The 24,018-nt window shown below is 29.9% G+C and overlaps 2 protein-coding genes across 2 annotated transcripts; both read right to left on the bottom strand.

Annotated features, from left to right (window-relative positions):
- On the bottom strand, positions 1-7,845 carry DEG15 (protease-like protein). The gene is made up of 13 exons (XM_083066532.1): positions 7,686-7,845; positions 7,537-7,583; positions 7,256-7,430; positions 7,018-7,128; positions 6,467-6,610; positions 4,369-4,461; positions 4,121-4,224; positions 3,785-3,870; positions 3,608-3,702; positions 2,780-3,518; positions 1,389-1,593; positions 776-867; positions 1-535 (listed from the first exon to the last, which is right to left on the bottom strand). The coding sequence occupies exons 1-13, from the start codon at positions 7,749-7,751 to the stop codon at positions 288-290; spliced, it is 2,205 nt and encodes a 734-aa protein (XP_082922658.1). The 5' UTR covers positions 7,752-7,845; the 3' UTR covers positions 1-287.
- Positions 7,846-14,808: 6,963 nt separating this feature from the next.
- Positions 14,809-16,108, bottom strand: LOC109814562 (dormancy-associated protein 1). Its single transcript, XM_020379021.3, has 3 exons — positions 15,933-16,108; positions 15,635-15,851; positions 14,809-15,161 (listed from the first exon to the last, which is right to left on the bottom strand). The coding sequence occupies exons 1-3, from the start codon at positions 16,030-16,032 to the stop codon at positions 15,125-15,127; spliced, it is 354 nt and encodes a 117-aa protein (XP_020234610.1). The 5' UTR covers positions 16,033-16,108; the 3' UTR covers positions 14,809-15,124.
- Between the last annotated feature and the right edge of the window lie 7,910 nt (positions 16,109-24,018).

Raw genomic sequence — 24,018 nt, 5'->3', positions numbered from 1 at the left:
TTCTATCAAAAGTTACTTCTTCGATAAATTGATCTCCATCCAAAATACAAAACAAACAAAAAAAACAGTTTTATGTAAAATCAGCTTTAAACTTTAATAAAGTACAAGTATAATCGTTTAGAGACTTTTAAAAGTTGTTTCCTTGATTTTCTATTTGCTAACAATCCAGGGAAGAAGATTTCATAGGAAGTGTACCACCTACCCACTGACAAGAAGTGGTTGTTTGCTGGAAATGCTTTCTTGCCATGGTCATTCGGCAGAAGTAAACTTGGTCACTTCATCAAGGATCACAACTTACTAGGAATAACTTCCTTAGAAAGCACTCCACTCTTTCCAACATTGAAAATGTCTTTTCTTTCAGCAATGAACTTGGCAAACCGAGAACCCTTCTCTTTACTCTTATTGTCTGTAAGAGACTGAGGTGGATCATGCATAGGATCGAGCTTGGGATATGATGGCCGCATCAATGCCCATATAGATGAAAGGTATTCATTTGGTTCATCTAGAATCCGTAGAAGTGATAAATCCTGCATGGCTGCAGTGAGAAAATCCACATCCTAAGTTGTCAAACATACCATGTAGGTATAAAGTAGGAAAAAATTGTATTTTTGCCTACTGTTATAACCAATTTTCATAGATTTCTGATTTCAAATGTCACTAATTGTTGTCATTTAGTGGTGTGTTTCTTTTGGTACTTGTTAGACAAGGAGAGGTGAGGTGGGAACAGCATGGATAATATTCATTGAAGGACTAAACAATTGGTTAAAAAGCACACCTTTTGAGAATTTGAAGATGGGTGCCAAAGCAGCAGATGGAATGCTAAAATTAAGATGAGGTATTACAACTCCTCCACCATGCCTTGCATTGCTGTGTCAAAAACATTACATAATTAAAGATGGAAGTTTAATATACAACCATTCAGGAGCAATCAATAAAGAAAATTAAAATCACAAAAGATAACTGGACCAGCCAGTGTAGGATGAGCTCTCCTATGAGTAACTAGGACAAGAGAAGACAGTCTTATGCTGTAAAGACAAAGTCTCAAATCTAAAACAAATCAAAGCATGAACTTAGCAAGACCAGGGAAAATTTTGATTTGCAGATTATAGGCTGCCTGACAACAATATCCTGCTGGAAATCCAACACGTATGGACATCAAACACTTGACAACCAACTTATTTCTTATTTCAAAACCCTGATCCCAAGCTACAATGGCAATAGAATCAACGTGATATAAGCATAAAAGCCTACCAATCGAACTAACTCATATATAGTGTTTCAGCACATAATGAATATATTTTTTTGTTGAAACAGGAATAGGATAACATGATAACGTTATACTTAAAGTTGGTGGCATTTGTACCCAGAAAAAAAAATGGTGGCATTACCTTGTAACCAGGCCAATCATGTGACCATCTGAATTGATAACAGCACCACCACTAGCACCAGGATGAATAGCAGCTGTTGTTTCAAGCATTGCTGGAAAGTTTTCATGGCTGTGCAGGTGTTCAGGTTGAATGGATAGATAAGATTGAGGAGTCTTTGCCTCAACCACTTTTGCAACCACACCAGAGCAAACAGATGGGAAGAATCCTAATGAAAATAGATGACTTCCAAGGTTAAACAAAGAAATAGAAAGAAAACCCACAGCTCTTCAATTGGTTCTGTCTAAAATTGGATATAACACATGTCACACTGATCACCCCAGCAAAAATCATCATATATAAAACATATTGCATAGGCAAAAAAAGTCGAGAATAACATGGAATGTATCCTATTTCAAGTAAATATCATTTTCATTGATGCATATGACACTTGGTTTTAAACACAAGCTTGTTCCACCTTGTTTTGAAAGGTAAGCAATACAACAGTAAAATAAAAAAAAAAATAAAAAAGCAAAAGCCTAAAGATCAAAATACCCAAATAATTTTGTCTAGTTTTGGTTGAGGTTGATTGTAATGTTCTTTTGGATCTTACCATATCAAAAGTTTTACCTTATTAGGCTTAGCGCACTGTTTACTACAGTTCACTATATATTTTCAATCCATGGGTCCCATGGTAATTTTCATATTTGCAGTCCTATCCCAAGGTCTTGGGTTATACTTAAACTTTTATTTTAAAGTTTAAACTATCGTCTAAGCTTTATTGATGGGTTTATTAGGAGGACCAAGGAAATCTCAATACTTATGAATTCATTACCCTATATTCTTTAGACAAGTTTGTCAAGGACCAACTCCTAAAAGCTTAAGCTTTCAAAAACGGTTTTATCTCTAACAAAGTTATAGGTAAACAATATATAAAGATGTAATGATTCCTCCCCATTACTGAAAATCAATTTTATGATTTATTCTGTAACAAGGTTTGCTTCTTGGTTGTTTGAAGCATTCTTTGGCTGATCTGCTCATGAAGTGCAAGAGGGAACCAGTAGCATTAAAAGAACATAGAATTTGATTGCTGAAAAATCCTACACACATTCAGAAAAAGTATTCATGACAACCAGAGGCAGGCAGATAAATCATTCACAGAAGCACTAGTTCATTTTTTGCACAACAGTTCCCTGACACCGAGGAAGTAACTTTGTTGTATTTCCCAATAAATATCATTGGAACTGAAGAAGCAGCATTTCCAAACATAAAATCAAATAAACAAGAGGAATAATAAATAGTTTAAAGGAACTTTAGCATGGCAGATATGTGATCAAGAGCAACATTAACAATCATTTTATATCAGGACATCTAACCAAGAAAGAAACAGATCAACTGGATCAGCAAGAACATACCACGCTTTGGGCCAAATAATCCATGGCCAATGACATATGCCGTTGATCCTGTGGATGGCCTAGAAAAATTCATTGTTATAGGAAAAAGATTATCTGGAACGGATTCAAGCTGCAGTAAGGCAACATCCCATGGTCCTTTACAAACATACACTACTTTTGCATCACACCAAACCCAAGGTTTGACAACATCAAGACGTACACGTATGTTTCTATGGTTGTCATAAGCTGGATTCAACTTATATCCCCCCTGCTCATTAGTAGCTAAAGGATAAATTGGCATCTTCAACAGTGAAGTTTGACTAACTAGATTGCTCTCAACTCTGTTCCCAAGATACGCGGTTCCCTCCAACATGGAAGAAAATTTTTCTGAATTGTTTCCATATCCTCCACCATTTACATGCTCTTTTCCGAATCTCCATGGTTCCAATAGATGAGCATTTGTAAGTATGAGACCTTGACTGTTTAGCAAAACTCCAGATGCCCATACTCCATCACCAATAGTAACAAGACAGACAGAAGCCATTGCCTTTTCAATTGGTAATGGCGAGGAGCTACAAAAATATAAATGTTCATGTTTACTCCTAGAGCATACATCTAATTTGTCAGTGTCAAAAAAAGGCCCCCTTCCTGCAGCATAAAGGTTACCCTCCTGATTATATGTCCCTTTCTCTGTGTTCAGAGGCCACTTGCGCAGCAAGCCGCTAGAAGCAGTCACAATGGCATCCCACGGAATCACCAGCTGTTACCGAATACTAGAGTTTTGCATGATGCGTTAAATTGGAGGAGGATTAGATAGTTGCAACTAAGAAGAGAATGCATTCAAGGTACCTGGATTTCTGCCCCGTATGTCTTCTGTCTCAATGGTCTGATCAGGACACCAGTAAGACATGCATGCTCACTGAAAACTGGACTGCCTTCCATTCCTGGTAGATAGAGTGTCAAAATAGAGCGAGAACCACTTCCATAAATGACCAATGGATTATGCAACAGAGAAATGTCTCACACCAGGAAGACAGCGTATGTCAGCCATCAGCAATGATCCATCAGACGAATGAGGAGGATAGCAGTTTGCAATGCATCCCACAGAGATACTGATTCAAGAAAGAAACCAAATCAAAAGGACTGAATGACACAAAATTTGTCAAACATTTGACATCCAATTCACTACAGTATTAGAGACAAAATAACTGCCTGTAAAACTCAACACATAAGTGATCCCAAAAGCTCATGGTTTGACATAAAATGAAAAGAACAAGTGAGAAGAGTATAACCATTTTTGAAGTATTGATTATGTTATTCTAATTTTTTCTCTTCTTTTATCCAAACAAAAAATAATAATACCTGTTAAAAAAGTGCATAGGTGAGAGGACTCCAAAAGGAGACCCAACTGCCATAAGAAAATCACCCCTTTTATTCATGGCAGATACCTTACAATCCAGCAAGTCCTAATAAAATCACCAACCAGTTATTTTCACGAGTTTTAATGGACCAACAAAGAATACCAGTAGAAAAATCCTTCCACATGTAATTAGTATATTATAATAACAGTCTGGAGAAAATAAATAAGCTAAATAAAAACAGAAAGATACCCTGAAAGATAAAGAAACACTAAGAATTGCCATTCTAGTGAGTGATTTGTACATAAGACTTGCATTGCCAGATCCACCCACAGTCAATCTTTCCTGAAATATCATTTAAAATTTATCATTCTACATCCAAAAATGTTAAGTTTGCTTTTACGCATCATGATCATGGAGATTTTATTCCAGAAGCAATTTATACCATCAAGAAGAAGAATGATACTTTAATAAGTAGCGCATCAAAAGTGTACAAAAATCAACTTTTAAGATGAGGAACTAATACATTTACAAATGAACATAAATGATACTTTGCAGCTGCACCAATACATTTGATTACAAAAAAATTGCAAACATAAATAATGATTAATGTTGTCGAGAACCAACTTTTCCAAAAGCTTGAGTCAATAGGTAAGGACACATGAATAGATTTATAAATAGCTTATTACACCACATTTTATACAAGATCCCTTTGCACTTGAAGCATGGACAAACTCATAGACTTACTTTAACTTGTTCTTTCAATTCAACTTTTATTTACAACATGAAGCCAACAAGGATCACACTGTAGATTACTAGGTCATAGAAGGCATGATACATACCATGTTGAGAAAAGCAGATACACAAAAGAGGAGCATATATTGAAAAAATTTGTGTGTTTTTTTATCCATAGGAATTACAATGATAATAACAAGATTCAAACCTAAGACCTTACACATACTACTCCAACTCTCCTACCACTAGACTAATCCTAACAGTTTGAAAATGTGTGTTTGAACTAGACGTATACCATGAACTCAATATTTAATTAATAAATGTAATAAGTGCAAGGTACAATTTTCCTAATTACTATTTACATGATACAATGAACCAAGAGACATTTACATAATACATAATAAATTAATAATACACATTTTTAACAAAGGTGAATCCAAAATACCAGTGATCTAGTACAGAGATTATGAGTAATCTAAGTTAATACCTAACCAAATACCTAACCAAAAACACGAGATGAATATTAAACATATTTATCAAGGCAGAAAATTTTAAACCTTCAACCAAGTCTTTTTCCATTAAGTGATATTAGCTACATGGGATGTTCTATTGCAAAATGTGTATAAAAATAAATCATTGACCTCTAAATTCTTCTGTGCTTTTGCTTATAGTTTTCCCCGGTCTCCCTGTTTCTCTAGGAATTAAACTTCCATTCAACTGATTTACTCTCTTCACTAATGCTTTAACAAGTCTTCTCCACACGTCCAAACCACCAAGAGCAAGTTTCTACCATCTTTTCTACAGTAAGTGATACCCCAGCATTCTCTATCATGCATTTAATCTTAATCCTATCTCATCTAGTATGTCAACTCATCCAATGAAACATTCTCATCTATGTTATATCGAGTTTATTCTTGACTTTCTAACAGCCAACATTCAGTTCCATACAACGTTGCAGGTCTTTAAGGGAGATATGGAGGAAAGATAAAGAGAAAAAGAAAAAAAAATGCAGTTGTTCAAGAACTGTGATAAGCTAGTGCTTGAGGTGTTGTGTTCAAAAGTACATGCCACCTAGGCTCACCCTTTTTCCCATCTTCATCCTTTGACAAGATAAAAGATGAGCATATAAAAATAGAGGGGAAAATAGCTTTTGCCAGACACCTTAAGAGACATTGCAAAACACTAAAGATAAATGTTTCAGTAAAATTCAGTAAATACCTAAAGTCTTGGAAGGAAGGAATATCATTCTTTGATCCCATGGCCTAGAATAACAATTCAGATTGCAGTGCCTTCAGGCATACAGACCAACAAGAAAAAATTTCCAGGATTTTAAATTGACTGTTTTCTACCAGAGGCAACATGCACATGTGCTACAATTTCCAGAGTTTAACTACATTATTTAAACAAACATAACACCAAATGTGACATAAAAGTCATATTATATAATTGATGAATGCAGAATTGCACTTAAAGGCATTTGGAATTTTGGATCATACCTCCAAATGTTCCTATTTCGTTACTCAACAGGGACATCTCTTCATGTACAAGTACAAATTTATAAAGCAAACTAATTCATAGCAACAGGACAAAGCACATTTATGAAGAACAAACTAACCTGACTTTGAAAAAAATCTTTAGAAGGTTGAGAACCATTACTGTAGGAGGCCAAAGACCAACCAACCTCCCATTCATGCTCTGGCAAACCCAAAGATGCCTCAATAAGTGACTGGAGACAATTGGATGAAGCAGGAATATCAACCTGCATGATGCAGAAATGTGATTAGCATTGAACTAACAAATAATGGTTGGAAAAAAAATCCTAGCACGTAAAGAAACAAATATAAAAAAATTTTAAATAAACCATCATACAGAGGTCACACCACATGAGCCCTAATACTAAATATTTGTCCAAAAACATATGATGCTATGAACCAAAAGTTCACCATCACCTTTCCAAGAAAACGAATGTGTCAGACACCAACAAAATCAAGAGAAAAATCCATATTTACATTAATGAGTCTCTCTAACTAAACGCATGTCAATCACAGTGATGAGTATATTGTAAAACTGAATTTGACAATTAAAATTATAAAGTGTCAGATGCACCACATCATTAACTGTTTAGAAGACAGCATAGTAAGGAACTAAAAGGTTCAAAATGCCTACTAATGACAAAAGCTGCGCCACAAGCCAGCAAGGAGTTCCCTGGTTAGATATTCCATTGGTTTTCTCTGTCATAACATCAATCCGAACACCAGAAATCAAGTCTGGCCTACCCTGAAAAGCACAAGCCACACAATTTAAAATACACTCGCACAAAACAAATTTATTATTTCAATAAATATAATATAAAATCAAAGAAAGCTAACCAACTTTACTTATCACTAAATCTAAAAGCACCAACCTGAGGAATATTCTCTCTCTGTTGAGGTGACAGAAAAGGCTCAACAACTGAAGCAACAGTCACAACCAACACCCTATCCTCACAGTTATCACCATGGAGACGCGTAGCTACTTGGGCGTCAAAAAGGGTATCAGGTACAAGCATCCCCGAAGCTGAAAGAGTTGTTTCACCAGAACTACACATACCCAGAAGGAGAAAACAAAAACCCACCGCCATAGGTGCATAAAAAACGAAACTTTGTGAAATAGAAACAAAATAAGAAAATGGGTGGGGTTAGAAACCGGTATTGATGAAAAGCGTGTCTTCTCATCTTCAACCCTTTTGGGTCCTGAAAAATTAAGGAGAAGCAGAAATTGCAAGCTGAGTGAGGCAGTAATTATAGAGTGTGCTGGGTTTGAAAAAAGAGAGAAAGAAAGAAAGAAAAGCTTACAGGACCGCAAACTCTGACCATAACTGCAAAATTCCGAGCAAAATTAACTGTCTCCGATGGAACCATATTGAGAGGGCTGTGTTCCTGCGGTCGGGATGAAGAATTTGGGACGACGGACGGTGTTGAATGACCTTTGATATTAAGTTCCAAAATCCAAATACAAACAAATAATATATTACCCCTAAATCTTTTTTATATACAATTATTTAATTGTATAAAATAAATAAAAATACAATAATAATTTTATTGACTTTATAACATATGAGTATTAGACGTGAAAATAATTCTAACTACTTCAAACATTACGTGGAATTGAATTCCATAATTAACTCATTAAATTTAGTTTAAATAAGATTCGAGTTAAATTTTAAATTTAATAAATAAATAAGTTAAAATTAAATTATATAATTTGATCCATTTAATTTTCAAATCAACTAAATATTTAAAAAAATTTGGAAAATTTCTTTTAAAATTATACTTTATATGCACATCGCACACATGTACAATTCTTATATAATAATTATTATTAACTTATAATTAAATTTTAAAAATTCTTTTAAATTTTAATAAATTAAAGTTAAAAAAAAGTAAATTATATATATATATATATATCAATTTTGATTATAAATAATAAAAGAAAATATTAAATCAATCTATGAATCAAATGAGTTAAATTATAAATAAATTTCAATTTATTTATTAAATTTAATTTTTAATTCAAGTTCAATTCAATTGATTTATGATTAACAAATTAATTATCAGATCAAATTTTAAATTATTTTTAAATTAGTTTGATTTAGTGTCACTCTTAACCATAATAGTCATCTCTCAACTTTGATTGATAAACTAGAAGAAAAATTATATTATGTTTTTACTAATTAAAAGTATCGGATACACATTATATATAGAGAGAGAAAGATAATATTTTTTTGTCCTCCCTTTTCTTATGTTTAAGACTCATGATTAGAATGTTACTCATAAAAGAGTTTCAAGTAGTGTCTGTATAAAATTTTAACCTTTGCTAATCTCTAATAATGATTTGAACAACGTTGTGTGATAAAAGTGTCATTGATTAAAAATTTGAATTAAAAAAATCAAAGTTTAAAATTCATGGGTCTAAAATCAAACTTTGAATATTTATAGAGTAAAAAAAATCATATTTTGACATCAATAAAAAAATGTTCACTTGTATACTACTAACATATAATTGAATTAGTCACATCAACATTGAGTTAAAGAAGTTAAACATTTGACTCAAAAATAACATGTTAACATTAGCTCTTTTATGACTCATTTAATTCTTACATAATATGGGATGAGATTCTTTTTGCTCAAAGATTTCAAGTGCTTTTAAATAAAAACTTTTAGAAACTCTTAAGTGGATAAAAAAAAAATCTATCTCATTGGATAACTCATTACGTAAGAATCATGAATGTTTAGTTTTACTTTTAGAACATGTTTTAAGCATAAACTTATGCTCATGTATGATGTCTGAACGAAATTCCTTGAAGATTAATAAACACCAAAGAGGATGATATTTATTATATCAGTTCATGTGAATAATACTGAAATAAGGTTGTCAGTACTAATTAAAAGTAAATGTTAGAATTTTTGTATGATGGTACAAAAATTGAAGGACTTAGGTTTTTTATGACAATCATAATCATCATAGTGCAATGTCAAGCTCTAATGGTGACATGCATTTGTTCAGACTCTGATGCTTAAATTAGTATGTATTTTACATGAGTATACTGAAAATGAATGTAAGGGAAGAGATTCGTTTATTTTAAAAATAAGTTGACCTAAACTTATATTATTTAATAATTTATGTTTTTATATCAAGTTTTAATGACCTTACCATTAATTTAAAGGTTCTTAGTGCTCTGATCAAATATGCAAGTTTTTTTTAAATAAAAATTATTTGATATTTCATTCCATAAATTTAAATTAATATGTAAAATATTTTTATAATTACCTGTCAATTTGAATTAACAAAACAAAATATCAAATAAGTTTTATTTTTTTTTTAAATTTTTATATTTAATTTATGTATTAAAAATTTTAAATTTAACGATTGGATCGTTAAAATTTAATGTAAAACATGAATTATTGAACAAAATAAATTTAAATAAACTTATTTTTAAAGTAAATAAATTTCTCTTTTTAAAATAAATATATACTTTATACAAGTCTCCTTTATATAGAGTTATTTAAAAAATATATATATTACATTAATTATGCCACATGATGATTTTCATTATTGTTTCAACCTAACAGTGCTACTTAATAAATAAATAAATAAATAAATATATATATATATAATAACCATATTACTTATAATATATAAAAAAGATAAGGTCAAGTATGAATATGACCGACCTCTATATATAATACAATATCTAATATCTCTCTGGTAGTCACAAGAGTGAAATCAATATATAATTTTACACCCTCATCTTAATTACAAAAACCAATCAATTTAATTAAAAAAAATTTAATTAATTTAATATGTTTTCAGGATTTGGACAAAAAAGTTAAAGAAATAAAAAAAGGAATTTGAAAGATTTTAAAGAGACAAAAATATTTTCCAAAATTATACTTTTACTTATTTAAAGCATCAAATACACTTGTTATATAGATAATATGTTTTTCCTTAGTTTTTTACGTCTAAGTGTCTTGACCAGTGGTTAAACCTAATTGTATAATAGTATTGAATATAAAAGTATATTAAATATGTGAAAAAATGTTTTGTTGTCTGCAGAAGAGACTTTATTAATATATGTCATCTCTTACCAAAATTTCAATTATATAAAGTTTCTGACCCCTACATCAACATCAAATTGCATTATAGTAAAGTAAATATTAAATCATAAATAATCGATTCAATAATTTATCATATTAAATGTAAAATTTACTGTTGATACATTTGATTTATGAGATTTTTCGCAACAAACTAATTAAAATAAAATGTCAACATTATATATAAAATTTCATCATATGTTTCAATTCAAGCACTTCGAAAACTGGACCAAATCGGTGAGTCAAGTTGAAAAAATGGTGAATTGCACATCTGATTGATCAATTAAATCACAAAATGGGCCTAAAAAATGGCCGAAGAATAAGAAAATTGATAAATAAAAAATCTATTAAAATCAGTAAAAGTCAGTAGAAAATCGATTCACAACGACTCAACGAAAATTCATTATACAGCAAAATTATTTTGATTTTTTTCTCAAAAAAATGAAAAAACAACTTAAACTATTTAACTTTTTATATATATGTATTTTAAATGCAAACTTGTCACGAAATGTTGATTTTATTCTTGAAACTTAAAATTAACTATTACATATATTTGATTTGAATTTATATATATATTTTTAACTTAGATATATTCTTAGAATCTTAGTCCATGAAAAATTAACTAATTTTAATTTTGGTTATTTTGTAAAAAATTTCTTTGTTTTTCATCATTTTAAAATGGAAATTTTTGTTTTTAGTCCATAATATTTTATGATCCCTGTTAATCATATGATTAAGTGATTATTCCTAGAGACATTCACAACAATATTTGATATTATATTAGTATGTAACACTTTTAATTTTTTTAATAAATTTTTAAAATAAATATTATTTATATATCATAAAACAAATATTAGAGACAAAAATAATGACTTTAGATTTTAAATTTTAGAGGATGAATACTAAAGAAAAATATTCTATAGAAATCAAAGCTACAACTTACTTATTTTTTAAAGATAAAAACAATCATCCAAATTTTAGAGAGCTAAAAAATAAAATAAAAATTATAAAAACTAAAATAAAAACATGTTCATTTTACAGGGATTAAAAATATATTTAAATTTATTTTTTAAATATTAAAAATTATAAAATTATGTTTTAGTTTTAGTGTTATGAAAATATGAAATTATATTTCTTTAATATTATTTTTATTATTATTATCTTATTAGTAATAATTTACCTACAGTTATTAAACCTTAAATGATACTTATTCAATACTGATTATTCAATTTGTTAGTTTCACCGTTTAAGTAATTTACTTCACATCTTAAAATAAATCACCGTTATTGTAAACTAGCATTAAAAAGACATGCCGTATAAATGAAATAGAATAATCTTCTTTATTTTTCTTATAAATAAGATGCGATCATGCGATTTATATAAACCATTAGATAATTTATCACATTAAATACTGTGCAAGTTTGTTGTGAAGAAGCTGAGTTCATTGAACAAATTTTATGCAGGGTTGAGGTTCTATGGTTTCTGTCTTTAGTAAATGACCTACATTTCTCAACCAAATTTTGGTGCGTCATTATATGCACCGACACACACTATGCTCTAAACTCCTGAGCAACTCTAAACCCAAATGATGAACTATCACTGAATTTCCTTCTTTATGACCTTATTTATCAATCGTGTGCTATTAAGGTTCATCGAATTTTCCTTCACTAGCAATGCTCCATTAAGTGCCTCACCACTCCTATTCATTCTTCAAGGCATTAATTTGTAATAACAAACTCTATATACAATAAAACTCAACCCCATTTTGAGACTCATGCACCTCTTTTTTTTTCTCAAGACTCATATATATAGGGCATGCCCTTATATTCTGCTTAAAAACTCTTTGGGAGAGACCAAGATGAAGAAAACATGGTGCTACAGTGAAGGGTCAACCTCTACCTTCAACAAACAAAATAATATCATGAGCAATAGCAACCATTACCAGGCTCACTTGCCTAGTAAGGTAAGCTCACTAGCATTGTATGATGCTGCAATTTGAGTTGGAATCTATGCTCAGTGATAATTTCAGTGGAATGAGGAGAAGGATGTCATGTGTGAATGACTAACATTTTGAGGTCTACAAGGAATGGTTTGAATAATCAATACCCAAGGATGTCACTTGATGGTAGGGATGCCATGAAGTCATATGCATGTTTTGGGAACATAGAAGGAAGAAGATCACTTTGCTATGATAGAAGACTTAGTAGGGGAGGATTACTTGAAGAGAATAATGATTTAGGGTCTAAGTTTGATAAGGGTATGTTATTGCCACACACTTTAGCAGGGGAGAGGGTGGTGTGGTGTTGTAGCTAGATTAATGGGCTTAGAAGCTATACCATTTCCACTAATTAGCATAAGATCTTGTAGCAAACAAAAGATCCTTCCTGTTTTTAGGATGCAAAACCCACGAAGGATACTTGAGAGGTATGAATTTGACACATGACTAGCAAATAGCAATGGGTTATAGTTATACTTAAATTAGAGGAAGCAATGCTGATTAATTGTAGTTATAGAAAAGTTTAATTGCACTGAGGAAAAGTGTTTGATTTCGTGCAAATGATAATGCTACACAAATCGTAAGCGTATTGCTTACAAAACTTGATACCATTTTAACGAATTTGTTTACAATTTATTCTTTCACTTTTAATTGTTTCTTTTGCATTTGATATAGAGTCGAATCTTGATTTAAATTGATGTGATGGCTACTCTGTTTTGTTCCCTGGTTCGTAGTTGTTTTGGTAGGTTTGTAAATGTTAACATGAAAGCAAACATCATCTCTTTGAGGATGGACGCATTAACAATAATATAAGACAAATGAAATTCCTTATAGATCATGTCTTTGAATCAAATAATAATATACAAGTTTTTAAAAGTTTTTGAATTTATTCTTAAAAAAATTAATTATGGATTTTAAAACTAAATGAAAATATTTATAAAAAATAATCTAAATTTTGGGCAAATGTAAATTAACTTTGAATCTCAAAGCCACCAAACAACTCCGAGAGAGAAAGTGTGCAAATTGAATTATTGAAAGGAAACAGTTTAATTGTCGCATAGTTAGGTTTAGCTTAACTCATTATCCAACACAAAATGTTTCGGTTTGAATTAAGTCATATTTGTGTATAATTTTCTTCTTTTTTTGTTCAAAACCAACTTGATTAATGATGAATTGGGTCAAGTCTGATCAATTTAATCCATAACAAGCCATAAGTATTTTAATTTTTAATTGAAAATTGATTAAAAATATCACATCAACATGTTGAATCATCGAGTTTATAAATTTAAAAACAAAAATAATATCCAAAAAAAAATATCAACTTTGACAGTCAAGTTTGATGCAAATAATATCAAAACTCAAAGTAATATGTTTGAATCGGGTTGAGTTCAAAGATTATCCGAAATTACGAACACCCCTAATTATATAACTTAATTAGCACTATTACGGGTCATGCACACAATGATATTAATATTGCTATATCCAACTTGGTAAGCACGTTAGCCTTTCTTGCAAAGTATAGGAATAAGCCGTAAATATTATTATTAAGAGTCATTATTTAAAATTATTTGTCAAAGTTTTAATTTCAGCGGCCACCGTTTCTATTCGATGTTGGTATCCCAAGTCTAGGATAAGCTTTCTTGGTAGGCCCTTCACTTTGGTGTGGATAGGAAAAAGAAAGACAAAAAGGAGAAAACAAATACAGATAATAACTTAATTTTATTTAATTAAAAGATATTTTAAAAAACAATATTTTGATTGCTTCTTTTATTTCCTTTTAATTTAAAATAAAAACTCTCTCTAAAAAGGGACTAGCTTCTGCCAAAGGTTGGTCCCAAATACAATCAATACGCCAAAGCCGAAAATGAAAGGATGTCTAATTTGTTTCTCTTTTTTCGTAAAAGTTAAATAGCAAAGCAAAAAAGTCAAGGTTTCACGATACTACCAATGGGCTGATAAATTATCGATATTCAAACTAAGGGATAAGATATCTCTATCCCCATTACATCATTTATTTACATATAATTATAAATCATTAGGGTTAGTGTGCCCCATGCCAGAAACTTCAATTATTAATAAATATTATATTTAGATGATTAAGACAGCCACCAATTTCCTACGACGTAAACATTACAAATGAATTATTATCAGAAGACTAGCGAATCCATCAAAGATTATACTTATCTCACTAATCAAATATTCTATGATGATTAGCCAAAACAATCCAACAGCATTACAAGATTATCATAACTTTCGACATGTAATTATCTTTTACTTGAGATAAGGTTGTACAATCACGTGTTGCACTAGTTACGAAACATCAGAAAATAAAAAGGCTGAACATAATTTTATTTATCTTAATAATGATCACATAAGATAGAGGGGGGAAAAGATTAACCAAATGCCAAAGTTCAAGGTAAATCAGGCTTACAAAACTTAAAAGAACAAACAAACAGAGCATACTAATTATTTAGCATTTTACATTAACTTGCTCGTAGAAACCAAACACTACACGGTAGGATACTTGAGTCAGCAACAGACCAATTAATTCCTGACACATAGTGGTAGTAGTAGATGCATACGTGGCACGTGCTTAACAGAAAACGACAATATTTACATGCAACCCACGCGCTTCCTACACACCTCAGCGGTGCCTGCTCCTGGTGTCCCCGCTGTAGAGCCTGCAATCACATACAACCCGCTTCATTATTCCACAACTACATACAGATCTAACCGTTTGATTTAAGTCATATAAGATCAGCCGTTGATTTCAACAAAGATCTAACGGCTCTCATCACCCCCCATAACAAAAACAAGTAGATCAACAACACCCAAGCCACAATGATATGAAACTGTTAAGGACAACTTGGCAAAAAAGAAAAAAAATATCCATTACTTTTCTTTTATAAAAATCTCATGTAACCCAGTGACTACTGAGTACTGACCAGTGAGAGTTAGATCTAATCACATACATACCATTGTTTTCTTTTAATATTAAAAAGGATCATAGTAAAAAAATAGAAGATAAAAGATAGATAGAGAGAAGCATTCTAACGTAACTAGTCTTATAGCATGATAATAAACTTCTTATTGTGTATATATTTGTATGCACCATGCAAAGTTAATAATAAGGTGTGTGTGTGTGTGTATATACCAATCATAGACAGTGGGAGAGTTGGGGAGTGGTTTGTCAAACATTTGAGCACCAATGGTCTTAGTGGCAGAGTTACTCCCAGGATGGAAGACGCTCCTCCAAACGTTGTCAGCTTTACGCGCCGATCCAGGTGTCGTTGGAGTCGTCGGAGTCAGAGGGGTTGTCGGTGTCGTGGGCATCGACAAGTTCCTCTGAAACTTGCTACTTTCTCCATCATCTTCATTAAAAACATGACAAACATGCATGTAAGAATTTAATTATTATATGTATAGATATTGTTATAAGGTAAGGTAGGTACCAGTTTTGATGCTGGTGGCGAGTTTTCTGAGCTTGTCAAGGCCACTGTCGGGTTGAGGGCCAGCCACAACATCATCCCAAATCTTGTCTAGCAGAACCATCTTGTAAGGAAGGAATGAAGTCTTTGCTCTTGATGGATCGGACGATGAAAACCTGTTAATGGTGATCTTGATGAGTTTGTTCACACTGTATATATAGAGGGTGATGCCTAAAAATAAAATATCTCTTACCAAAGTGGGAAGGAGTGTTTTGATGCTTCCAAGTGTAACTTGTTTTTGTTACGATGTGGCAATAGTGGAAATTGGAGTGGAACGAGTGAGAGAAAAGTGGATAAGGATGAAGACTTGGTAAATGTGGGGCCCACGATATAATATCTTGGTTAGTAGGTGGGTAGTGGGTTGCCTCACAAGTGTGTCGTTTGTCCTATTCTTCAGAGCTATGTGGGGATGATGGGATAAGAAAGGACTTTAATTCATTGTTGACCCCACTCTTTGTTTTATTTACTGCTAACATTGATCATGTGCAATGGTGCATGTCAATTAGGATATGGCCTAGGTATGGAGGAGGAACCATCTAGATTTGGAGATAAATTCTTTGTCCTTCCACGGTAACAAACAAGTGAACAATGATATATAATTCATATTGTATGAATAATCAGTTACCAAATACTGTATTCCTTTAATAAAAAAACATTATATAGATACTTTTATCATATTTAAAATAAATATTAAAAATAATTAATTGAATTTCTTTCAAAAGCTTTGTAAATGTTTAATTGAACATCTCATATTAATAATATGACCATAATTGTTATACAAGTATTACAAATTAAATTTATAAAATTCAGTTAGATTTTGATTTATAAGATTAATTATTTTCACTTTAATATACTCAGCGTTTTAAAAAAGTAATTTGAAATTTAACTTAATTCTATAAAAATGACTTGTAATACAAATAATATTTTAAACAATAAAAAGTTTATAAACAACTTATTTATTCTCTCTCTTTATTTTGATATAAGAGAAAATAAAATAAAATAAAATCACAGCTAGGGATGGCAACGGGGCGGGGCGGGTACGGGTTTTATGATACTCGTCCCCGTCCCCGCGAGTCAAATCCATCCCCGTCCCCGTCCCCGTACCCGTCGGGTATGTGGTTTTCATCCCCATCCCCGTTCCCGTCGGGTATCGGGTATACCCGTACCCGTACCCGTCAATTTTTTATTTTTTATTTTTGTAAAAAAAATAATATTTTTAAATTATTTTTTTTATTATATTATAATTATAATTAAGTTATTTTTCTATCTCATATTATAATAAATAATCACACATAAAAAATATTAATTTTTTTAATATAATTAAATTAAAAGTGAATATTATATTAAAAATGGAAACGGGGACGGGTACAGATACGGGTACGGGGCGGGTAAGTACATACTCGTACCCGTACCCGTACCCGATTTAATATATCGGGTTTTACCCGTACCCGTACCCGTACCCGGTCAAACCGGGTATTCCCCGTCAAAGTCGGGACGGGTTCAGGTATTACTCGCGGGTACTGGTATATTTGTCATCTCTAATCACAGCAAACAATCTAAGGGGGGTGTATTGGTTTAGGATTTCGTAGGATTTTAAAAGACTTTTTTTGAGTAAAAAAATCCATTGGTATTCAATCAGGATTTTATGTCACTTAAAAACAATCCAGTAGTATTCAATCTGGATTTTCAAGATTTTTTAAAGAGTCCATTAAAATCCATTGGTATTCATTTGAGATTTTTTATAACTTAAAAACAATCCATTGGTATTCAAAAATATAAGGATTTTAAAGGATTGTTGTATGAGAGGGATTTTGAAGGACTTTCTAGTGTTATCTATAAATACCAAATTCATAAAACAATCTCATCCAAACCCATCAGATTTTGAAGGATTGTTTGAAGTGACTTTTCAAGAATTTTCAAGTGAATTTTTCATCTTTTTTTTTTCTATGCTTCTGTCTTCTCCATTTTTTCTCTGCTAATAATACTGTACTATTGTTCATTGCTCATATATAATATTGTAGTACTGTTCTCATCCCATTCCCCTATTTTGTGAAACTCCAATATGTAAATGATAGTGTCATTGATTAGCTCTATTTTTCTGTTCGTTCTCTTTAATTGACTTGCTTTATTTTATTCTATATAGTTGAATTTGTTCCTTTATATAACACAAAAAAAATGCTTAAAATTTCAACTTTTAAGTGATAATTTTTTTTATAACACACGTCAAGAAAAGAAAAAGGTGAAAGATGAAATTGATATCATAATCTCTACAATATATGTATATATATATATATATATATATATATATATAAAAGATGAATTTGTTAGGGTTTCAGTGAGTAGAATGAGATGAAAATGGATTTTAGTTGGGGGAAGAACCCTCTCAGCATAAAAAATGCGATTTCTCTCCTTCCTTAAGTTTGTTACTCTTATCCCCCTCCTTTTACGACTGAACAATTATTTTATTTTTTTTACTATGAATTTTTTTTATATTTTTATATTGTGAAATTAGGACTTTTTTATATTTTAAAAAAAGAAAATTAACATATGACATTGCAATATCTAATTTTTTAGGGTTTAGGATCTATGTCTTCATTAACTTATTTTTTAAAAGAGGAAATATTGTTAAAATATTTGTTAGAATAATTTACATTTATAAATATCGTTAAAAATTATCATATAATATATAACTAAAATAATATATATATATATATATATACATATATATATATATATATATTCTATATATCTAAATGCTTATTCTTTAAATAATAATAATAATTATATATAATAATAATTATTATTATACTAATTTTATATATATTGCATATGTAATTAGGTAAATATTTTTTTGGTGGATTGTAGATTTTCTAATTGACGCCAATTTTTAGCTCCATTTCGAGGTGTAAGATATCATCTACAAAATTTTGCAGGTCAGGGTAATGATCCTGAAAATGAGAAAGAATTGTTCAATCTTCGTCATGCGTATTTAAGGAATGTGATCGAGAAAATATTTGGTATTTTTAAATCAAGGTTCACAATTTTTAAGTCAGCACCTCCATTTTTATTTAAGACACAAGTAGAACTTGTGTTAGTATGTGCAACACTACATAACTTTTTACGTAAAGAATGTCGTTCTGATGAATTTCCAATCAAAGTGGTGGATGAACCTTCATCTTCAACGTTACTAGTTAATGAAGATCATACTTTTGAACCTATTATTCAAACTCAGGAGCAAGAGCGAAAAGACGCTAATGTTTGGAGGACTAGTATAGTTATGGATATGTGGATGAATGCTATTTAAGATGATAAGATATTATGAAGAATTATTATTATTATTATTTATCTAGACATTATTATTTTTTATTATTTTTGTCTTTGACTCTTTTTAAATTTGAATGTATGAAATTATTTTTGAAATCTTATCAAATGTCAAAAATCCACGAAAATTCTACAAAATCCATTAAAATCCTGATTTAAAAGTCTTGCAGAATCCATTAAAATCTTGATTTTAAGTCTTGTAGAATCCTACAAAATCTTAAAAGTCATGAAAGTCCTGCAAAGTCTTTTAAAATCTGCAGGATTTTTTTTAACTAAAAAAGTCCTTTAAAATCCTAATCCAATACACCCCCTAAGACAGACAACTCCTCTACCAATATGGTAGGTATATATCAAAAGAAATATTCTTATATTAAAGGAATAAATAAATAAAAATATTTTGAGTAAATTAATTAAGATAAAAATAAAAATAAAAGGTTTAAAAGTTATAAATTACTTATAAAATTAAATTATAAACTTATAAAATAAATTTTTGTATCAAATAAATTTATTTTAATCAAATTAATTTATGAACTGGTTAAAAAAGTTTATAAATTCCTTAAGTGTGCATCTAAACACATGTTTTTTTCACCAAAGTATATTATACTTCTCACTTTTGGTAGATGTTAAAATTATATATGCACCTCTCTTCTTTTATTTTAAAATAATCTCTGGTACTTGCCACATATAACTTTTGGAGCTAGATTGCCAACAAGTTGTTAACGGTATCAAATCATCTCAAAGTGGTTACACAGAAATTTGATACTATTATTTTTAGTTCTAAGGATGTCTTAAAGTATATGCAAAACATTAGCTGGTTTCTGAATGACAAGCTAATCATGTTCTTTACACACTTGTTAGGACATCTAGTTATTTTATAATTACCAAGTTTTTCATTTCATTCTTAGTTGTATTGAATTTTTTTTGTTAATCAGATGATATAAGTTTAAAAAAAATAAAAAAAAATACTTTTATTATTAGGTTTCAAACTTCACTTACAACGTTTATTTCATTTTCCAAATTTACATATTTAAAATTAGTCATTAATCATGTTGAGAATCAAATAAAAGAGAAAAAATATATAATACTTATTTAAAAAATATTATATATATATATACATATATATATATAAGGAGATATAACTCTTTTTTAGTAAATTGACCTATTTAAGAATAAAATGATGATTTTAATGAACCATTGTGGTCGACATATTGATATAGAGGATTTGTGATCATATACATAAGATCTTAAGAGGACGTTTGATACGCAAAATATATATTTTTATTTTCCTAAGAATCTTAAATCAAAAGTTTTAATTTTTTTATGTTTAATAGTTATTTTAAAAAAAATTCTTAGTAATATAGTTTCTTGATAATCATTTTTATCTTACTTTTCTACAAAAATATTCTCATGGGGTGGGAATCCAACTTTCTAAGTTAAGGAAAAAATTGTATACTTATAAAAATTATTATAACATCCCTTTTTAAAAGCAAAAAATGTCTCTCTCTTTCTATTTCTCCTTTTCTCTCTCTCTCTCTCTCTCTCCCTATGTCTCTTTCACTCTCACTCTCACTCTCACTCTCACTCTCATTCACTCTCTCTCCCTCTCTCTCCTTTTATTTCTATTTCTCCCTCTCTCTCTTTCACTCCTCTCTCTCCCCTTATATCTCTATTTATCTCTATCTTTCTTGTATATTATTATTTCTTGATCTTATCAATTTTAATAATTAAAGTCTATTTTATTTCTACAGTTTAATAATATTTGTTAATACTTATTTATTTATTTATTTGAGTGAAATTAAATAATATATTTTTAGCCTTCTTACTTATTATGTAGCATTTTTTTTGTTTATTTCTTTTGTTGAATTTTATATTTAAATAATTTTAACTATAAGTTTTTTAACTTTTTAAAATAGTTTAATGTCATATTTATGATAAAATTATAGTAAATAAATATATCTAATAAGTTTATTTTAATAAAAAATAATTTTGTAAAAAACATTTATATACCTAAGAATATACTATTGTAACCAAGCATAAAAATATTTAACTTCTAAGGATCTTGTATAAATATTCTTAGGAACCTTTATAAGTAATCAAACAAATTTTACCTATACCTAGAATCATAATTATCAGGATTTGTAATTCTCATAAATCATAATTTTTAGGTATGAAAAAGCTTATCCTCTATCAAATGTTTCTTTAGGTTCAAATTCAAGATGTCATCGTAATTCCAATAAAAAAAAATGGTAACCCTAATCACAAAGTATGTATTTTTTTTTATAAGAAAGAAAAGTGACTTAACAAAGAAGTGGATATAATTTCCTATTTATTATTCAGCCCAAAAATGTGCTCACCCAGAGACACGCTTTAGTGCCACCAAGTCCACGAACAGTAACACATCACTATTGGACAACTAGTCAAGAGAAAATAGCTTTTGTTGTATTAATTATCCTCCTAAGATGTCAACATTAATATTAATGGAATAACAACATTATTTGGTACCTATCCTATAATAGGTATTAACTCATTTTTTTCTTTTTCTCTTATGAATAAAATGGTGGATAAGGTTGACACTTCATAACTACTAGATAAAGAGTCAATGACATCCTCAAATCAAGCAAAATAAAAAGGTGAATATATTTTTTTGTTTATTATTTAGTCCAAAAATGTTTATTTACTTACATACATACTCTAATACCACCAAATACAAGAGAAGTAACACATCACTATTGGATTGTTAGTTAGAAAATAGTTTGTGTTGTATTAATGATCCTCCCAAAATATCAACATTAATGAATTGTAGACATTATTTGGATTACCTATCTTATACTAGATATTAACTCGTTTTCTTTTTCTCTCTTTTATGAATAAAATGGTGGATAAGAATGACACCTTATAACTAATAAATAAAAAGTCAATAACATAAAATATTCCAAGAGATTTTCTTAAAATTTTATGGTTATATCAAACTCACATCATAAACAAACTTGAGTTGAATCTTGTATCATTTGTGCAAACTTATAATAGGTCATTTTATTCTCTTTTAAATTGGAAAAAAAATAAATGGATCTTATTTAATTATAAAATTACCATGATGATTTTTTCGACCCAAAATACAGTTCCCTTTTATGTTCGGGCCACTCTTTTAACCACATTTTGTCATATTGGTATTGGTGTAGTTAATCTTGCAGGTAGGACTTGGATTCGAATTTGTAGACTGCCGTGAAGTATTGTTTTGGTAACCTTAAAAAGTAAAACATTGAATACCTCACTCTAATCCCCACAACAACGTAAAATGAACTGTTAGGATTTTAATTTCTATATCTATATTATTAATATATTTTGATTAGAATATTTTATCTTTTTATTTTAATATCTAGATTATTAATAAAAAATATTCTCTTTTTTCTCTTTTATTATTATTTTATTTAAATAAAAAATATGAATACACAAAACACCTCTGGCTTAATAATGTAAGTATTAACAAATTCTTAAAAGAAAAATAGAAAATGAGAATAATTAAAGTTTTTTTTATCAATTAAAAATAATATAGTTAGTGTATTTTAAATAAGGATAATATTAACATACTAAAGTTATAATTCACACTATTTCATCAACTTTTCAAGCAATAGAATAAAAATTTTATTCCATTTTATCATGGAGTATACTTAAAAATAACAGTATTTATATTTCATTTTTTTTTATTATATTCCTTTTCGCCTAATCCTAATTTTCTATTTCGGTACCACTAAATATACATATCCTAAAGAATTATCAATTATAAATATGCATATTTTAAGTACCTTAAGACCACCATACAAAATGACAGAGATAAAGAGTGATCTCAAACCACAACTCAAGTGGAACTCAAGTAGATTGATGAAATGTAGAAATGTTTCACTTGTGATGTGAGATAGAAAAGTACACTCAAATTTAAAGATATTTTTAACCACACAATTATAAGACATATAATTCACAAGTTCCCTTCACAAAAACCATTATGGAAATTGACTGCCTAGCAGCCATCAACTTAATTCGTAGAAGATGCTTTGCTTTCCTACTAATACATATTATTCGTTAGTGTTGAAGATTCATCAGCTTTGCTGGTATTAAGGGCCTTGATTGGATGCATACACTTAATAAGGTTGCGAATAAGTTGACAAAGCATAATCACAACTTGTTCATGTCGGATAGGTAATTTCACTTGGCTCTTACTTTTATCAGTAAAGCCCTGTTAGTTGACCAGTCACGTGTGCCCTACCTTTGTTTTGCTCCCTTCTCCAAATCAACAAGACAAGAGAAAGAAAATCAACACGTACTAATTTTATAGGGATTAGTTAAATCCAAACCTATTTTCTTAGAATCACCAACCCTTTTAGCCAGTTATAACACCAGTGGAATTTTTAGTTTAAGAAATATTTCAACACGGTGAATCCAATAACAATCAACTCAACTGGGCTATACACCACAGAATTGATTGTAAATGAGCAGAAAATTCTCGTTTTCATTATGAGAATCCAAAAATAGTTTATTAGCCTGGTTATAAATAAGCAGAAAAATCTCATTTTCATTATGAGAATCCAAAAATAGTCATCTGAATTTTCCTTTTCCTGTGTTAGTTGTTAATATTGTCATACTTCGATGCTACGACGCAGTATTCCTCATTATACCTCTTACCATTCAACCTCTGAAAGCCATGCACAATCACTTATTCGATGATTAAAAATCA

Source organism: Cajanus cajan, chromosome 1 (genome assembly GCF_000230855.2).
Source record: "Cajanus cajan strain Asha chromosome 1, NIPB_CcT2T_4, whole genome shotgun sequence".
Taxonomy (NCBI): Eukaryota; Viridiplantae; Streptophyta; class Magnoliopsida; order Fabales; family Fabaceae; genus Cajanus; species Cajanus cajan.
Note: the sequence above shows the minus strand (reverse complement) of the source record. Positions and strands in the feature narration are given on the sequence as shown.

Bases quoted from the DNA above. Each gene is read 5' to 3' on its own strand.
- DEG15 (XM_083066532.1), bottom strand. From the start codon at position 7,751: ATGGTTCCATCGGAGACAGTTAATTTTGCTCGGAATTTTGCAGTTATG. The intron at 4,462-6,466 runs GTTAGTTTGTTC...ATGATATTTCAG, and splicing joins AAGATTTTTTTCAAAGTCAG to GAAAGATTGACTGTGGGTGG. The intron at 3,519-3,607 runs GTACCTTGAATG...ATTCGGTAACAG, and splicing joins CATACGGGGCAGAAATCCAG to CTGGTGATTCCGTGGGATGC.
- LOC109814562 (XM_020379021.3), bottom strand. From the start codon at position 16,032: ATGGTTCTGCTAGACAAGATTTGGGATGATGTTGTGGCTGGCCCTCAA. The intron at 15,852-15,932 runs GTACCTACCTTA...TTTTTAATGAAG, and splicing joins CGCCACCAGCATCAAAACTG to ATGATGGAGAAAGTAGCAAG. The intron at 15,162-15,634 runs GTATATACACAC...ATGTGATTGCAG, and splicing joins TCTCCCACTGTCTATGATTG to GCTCTACAGCGGGGACACCA.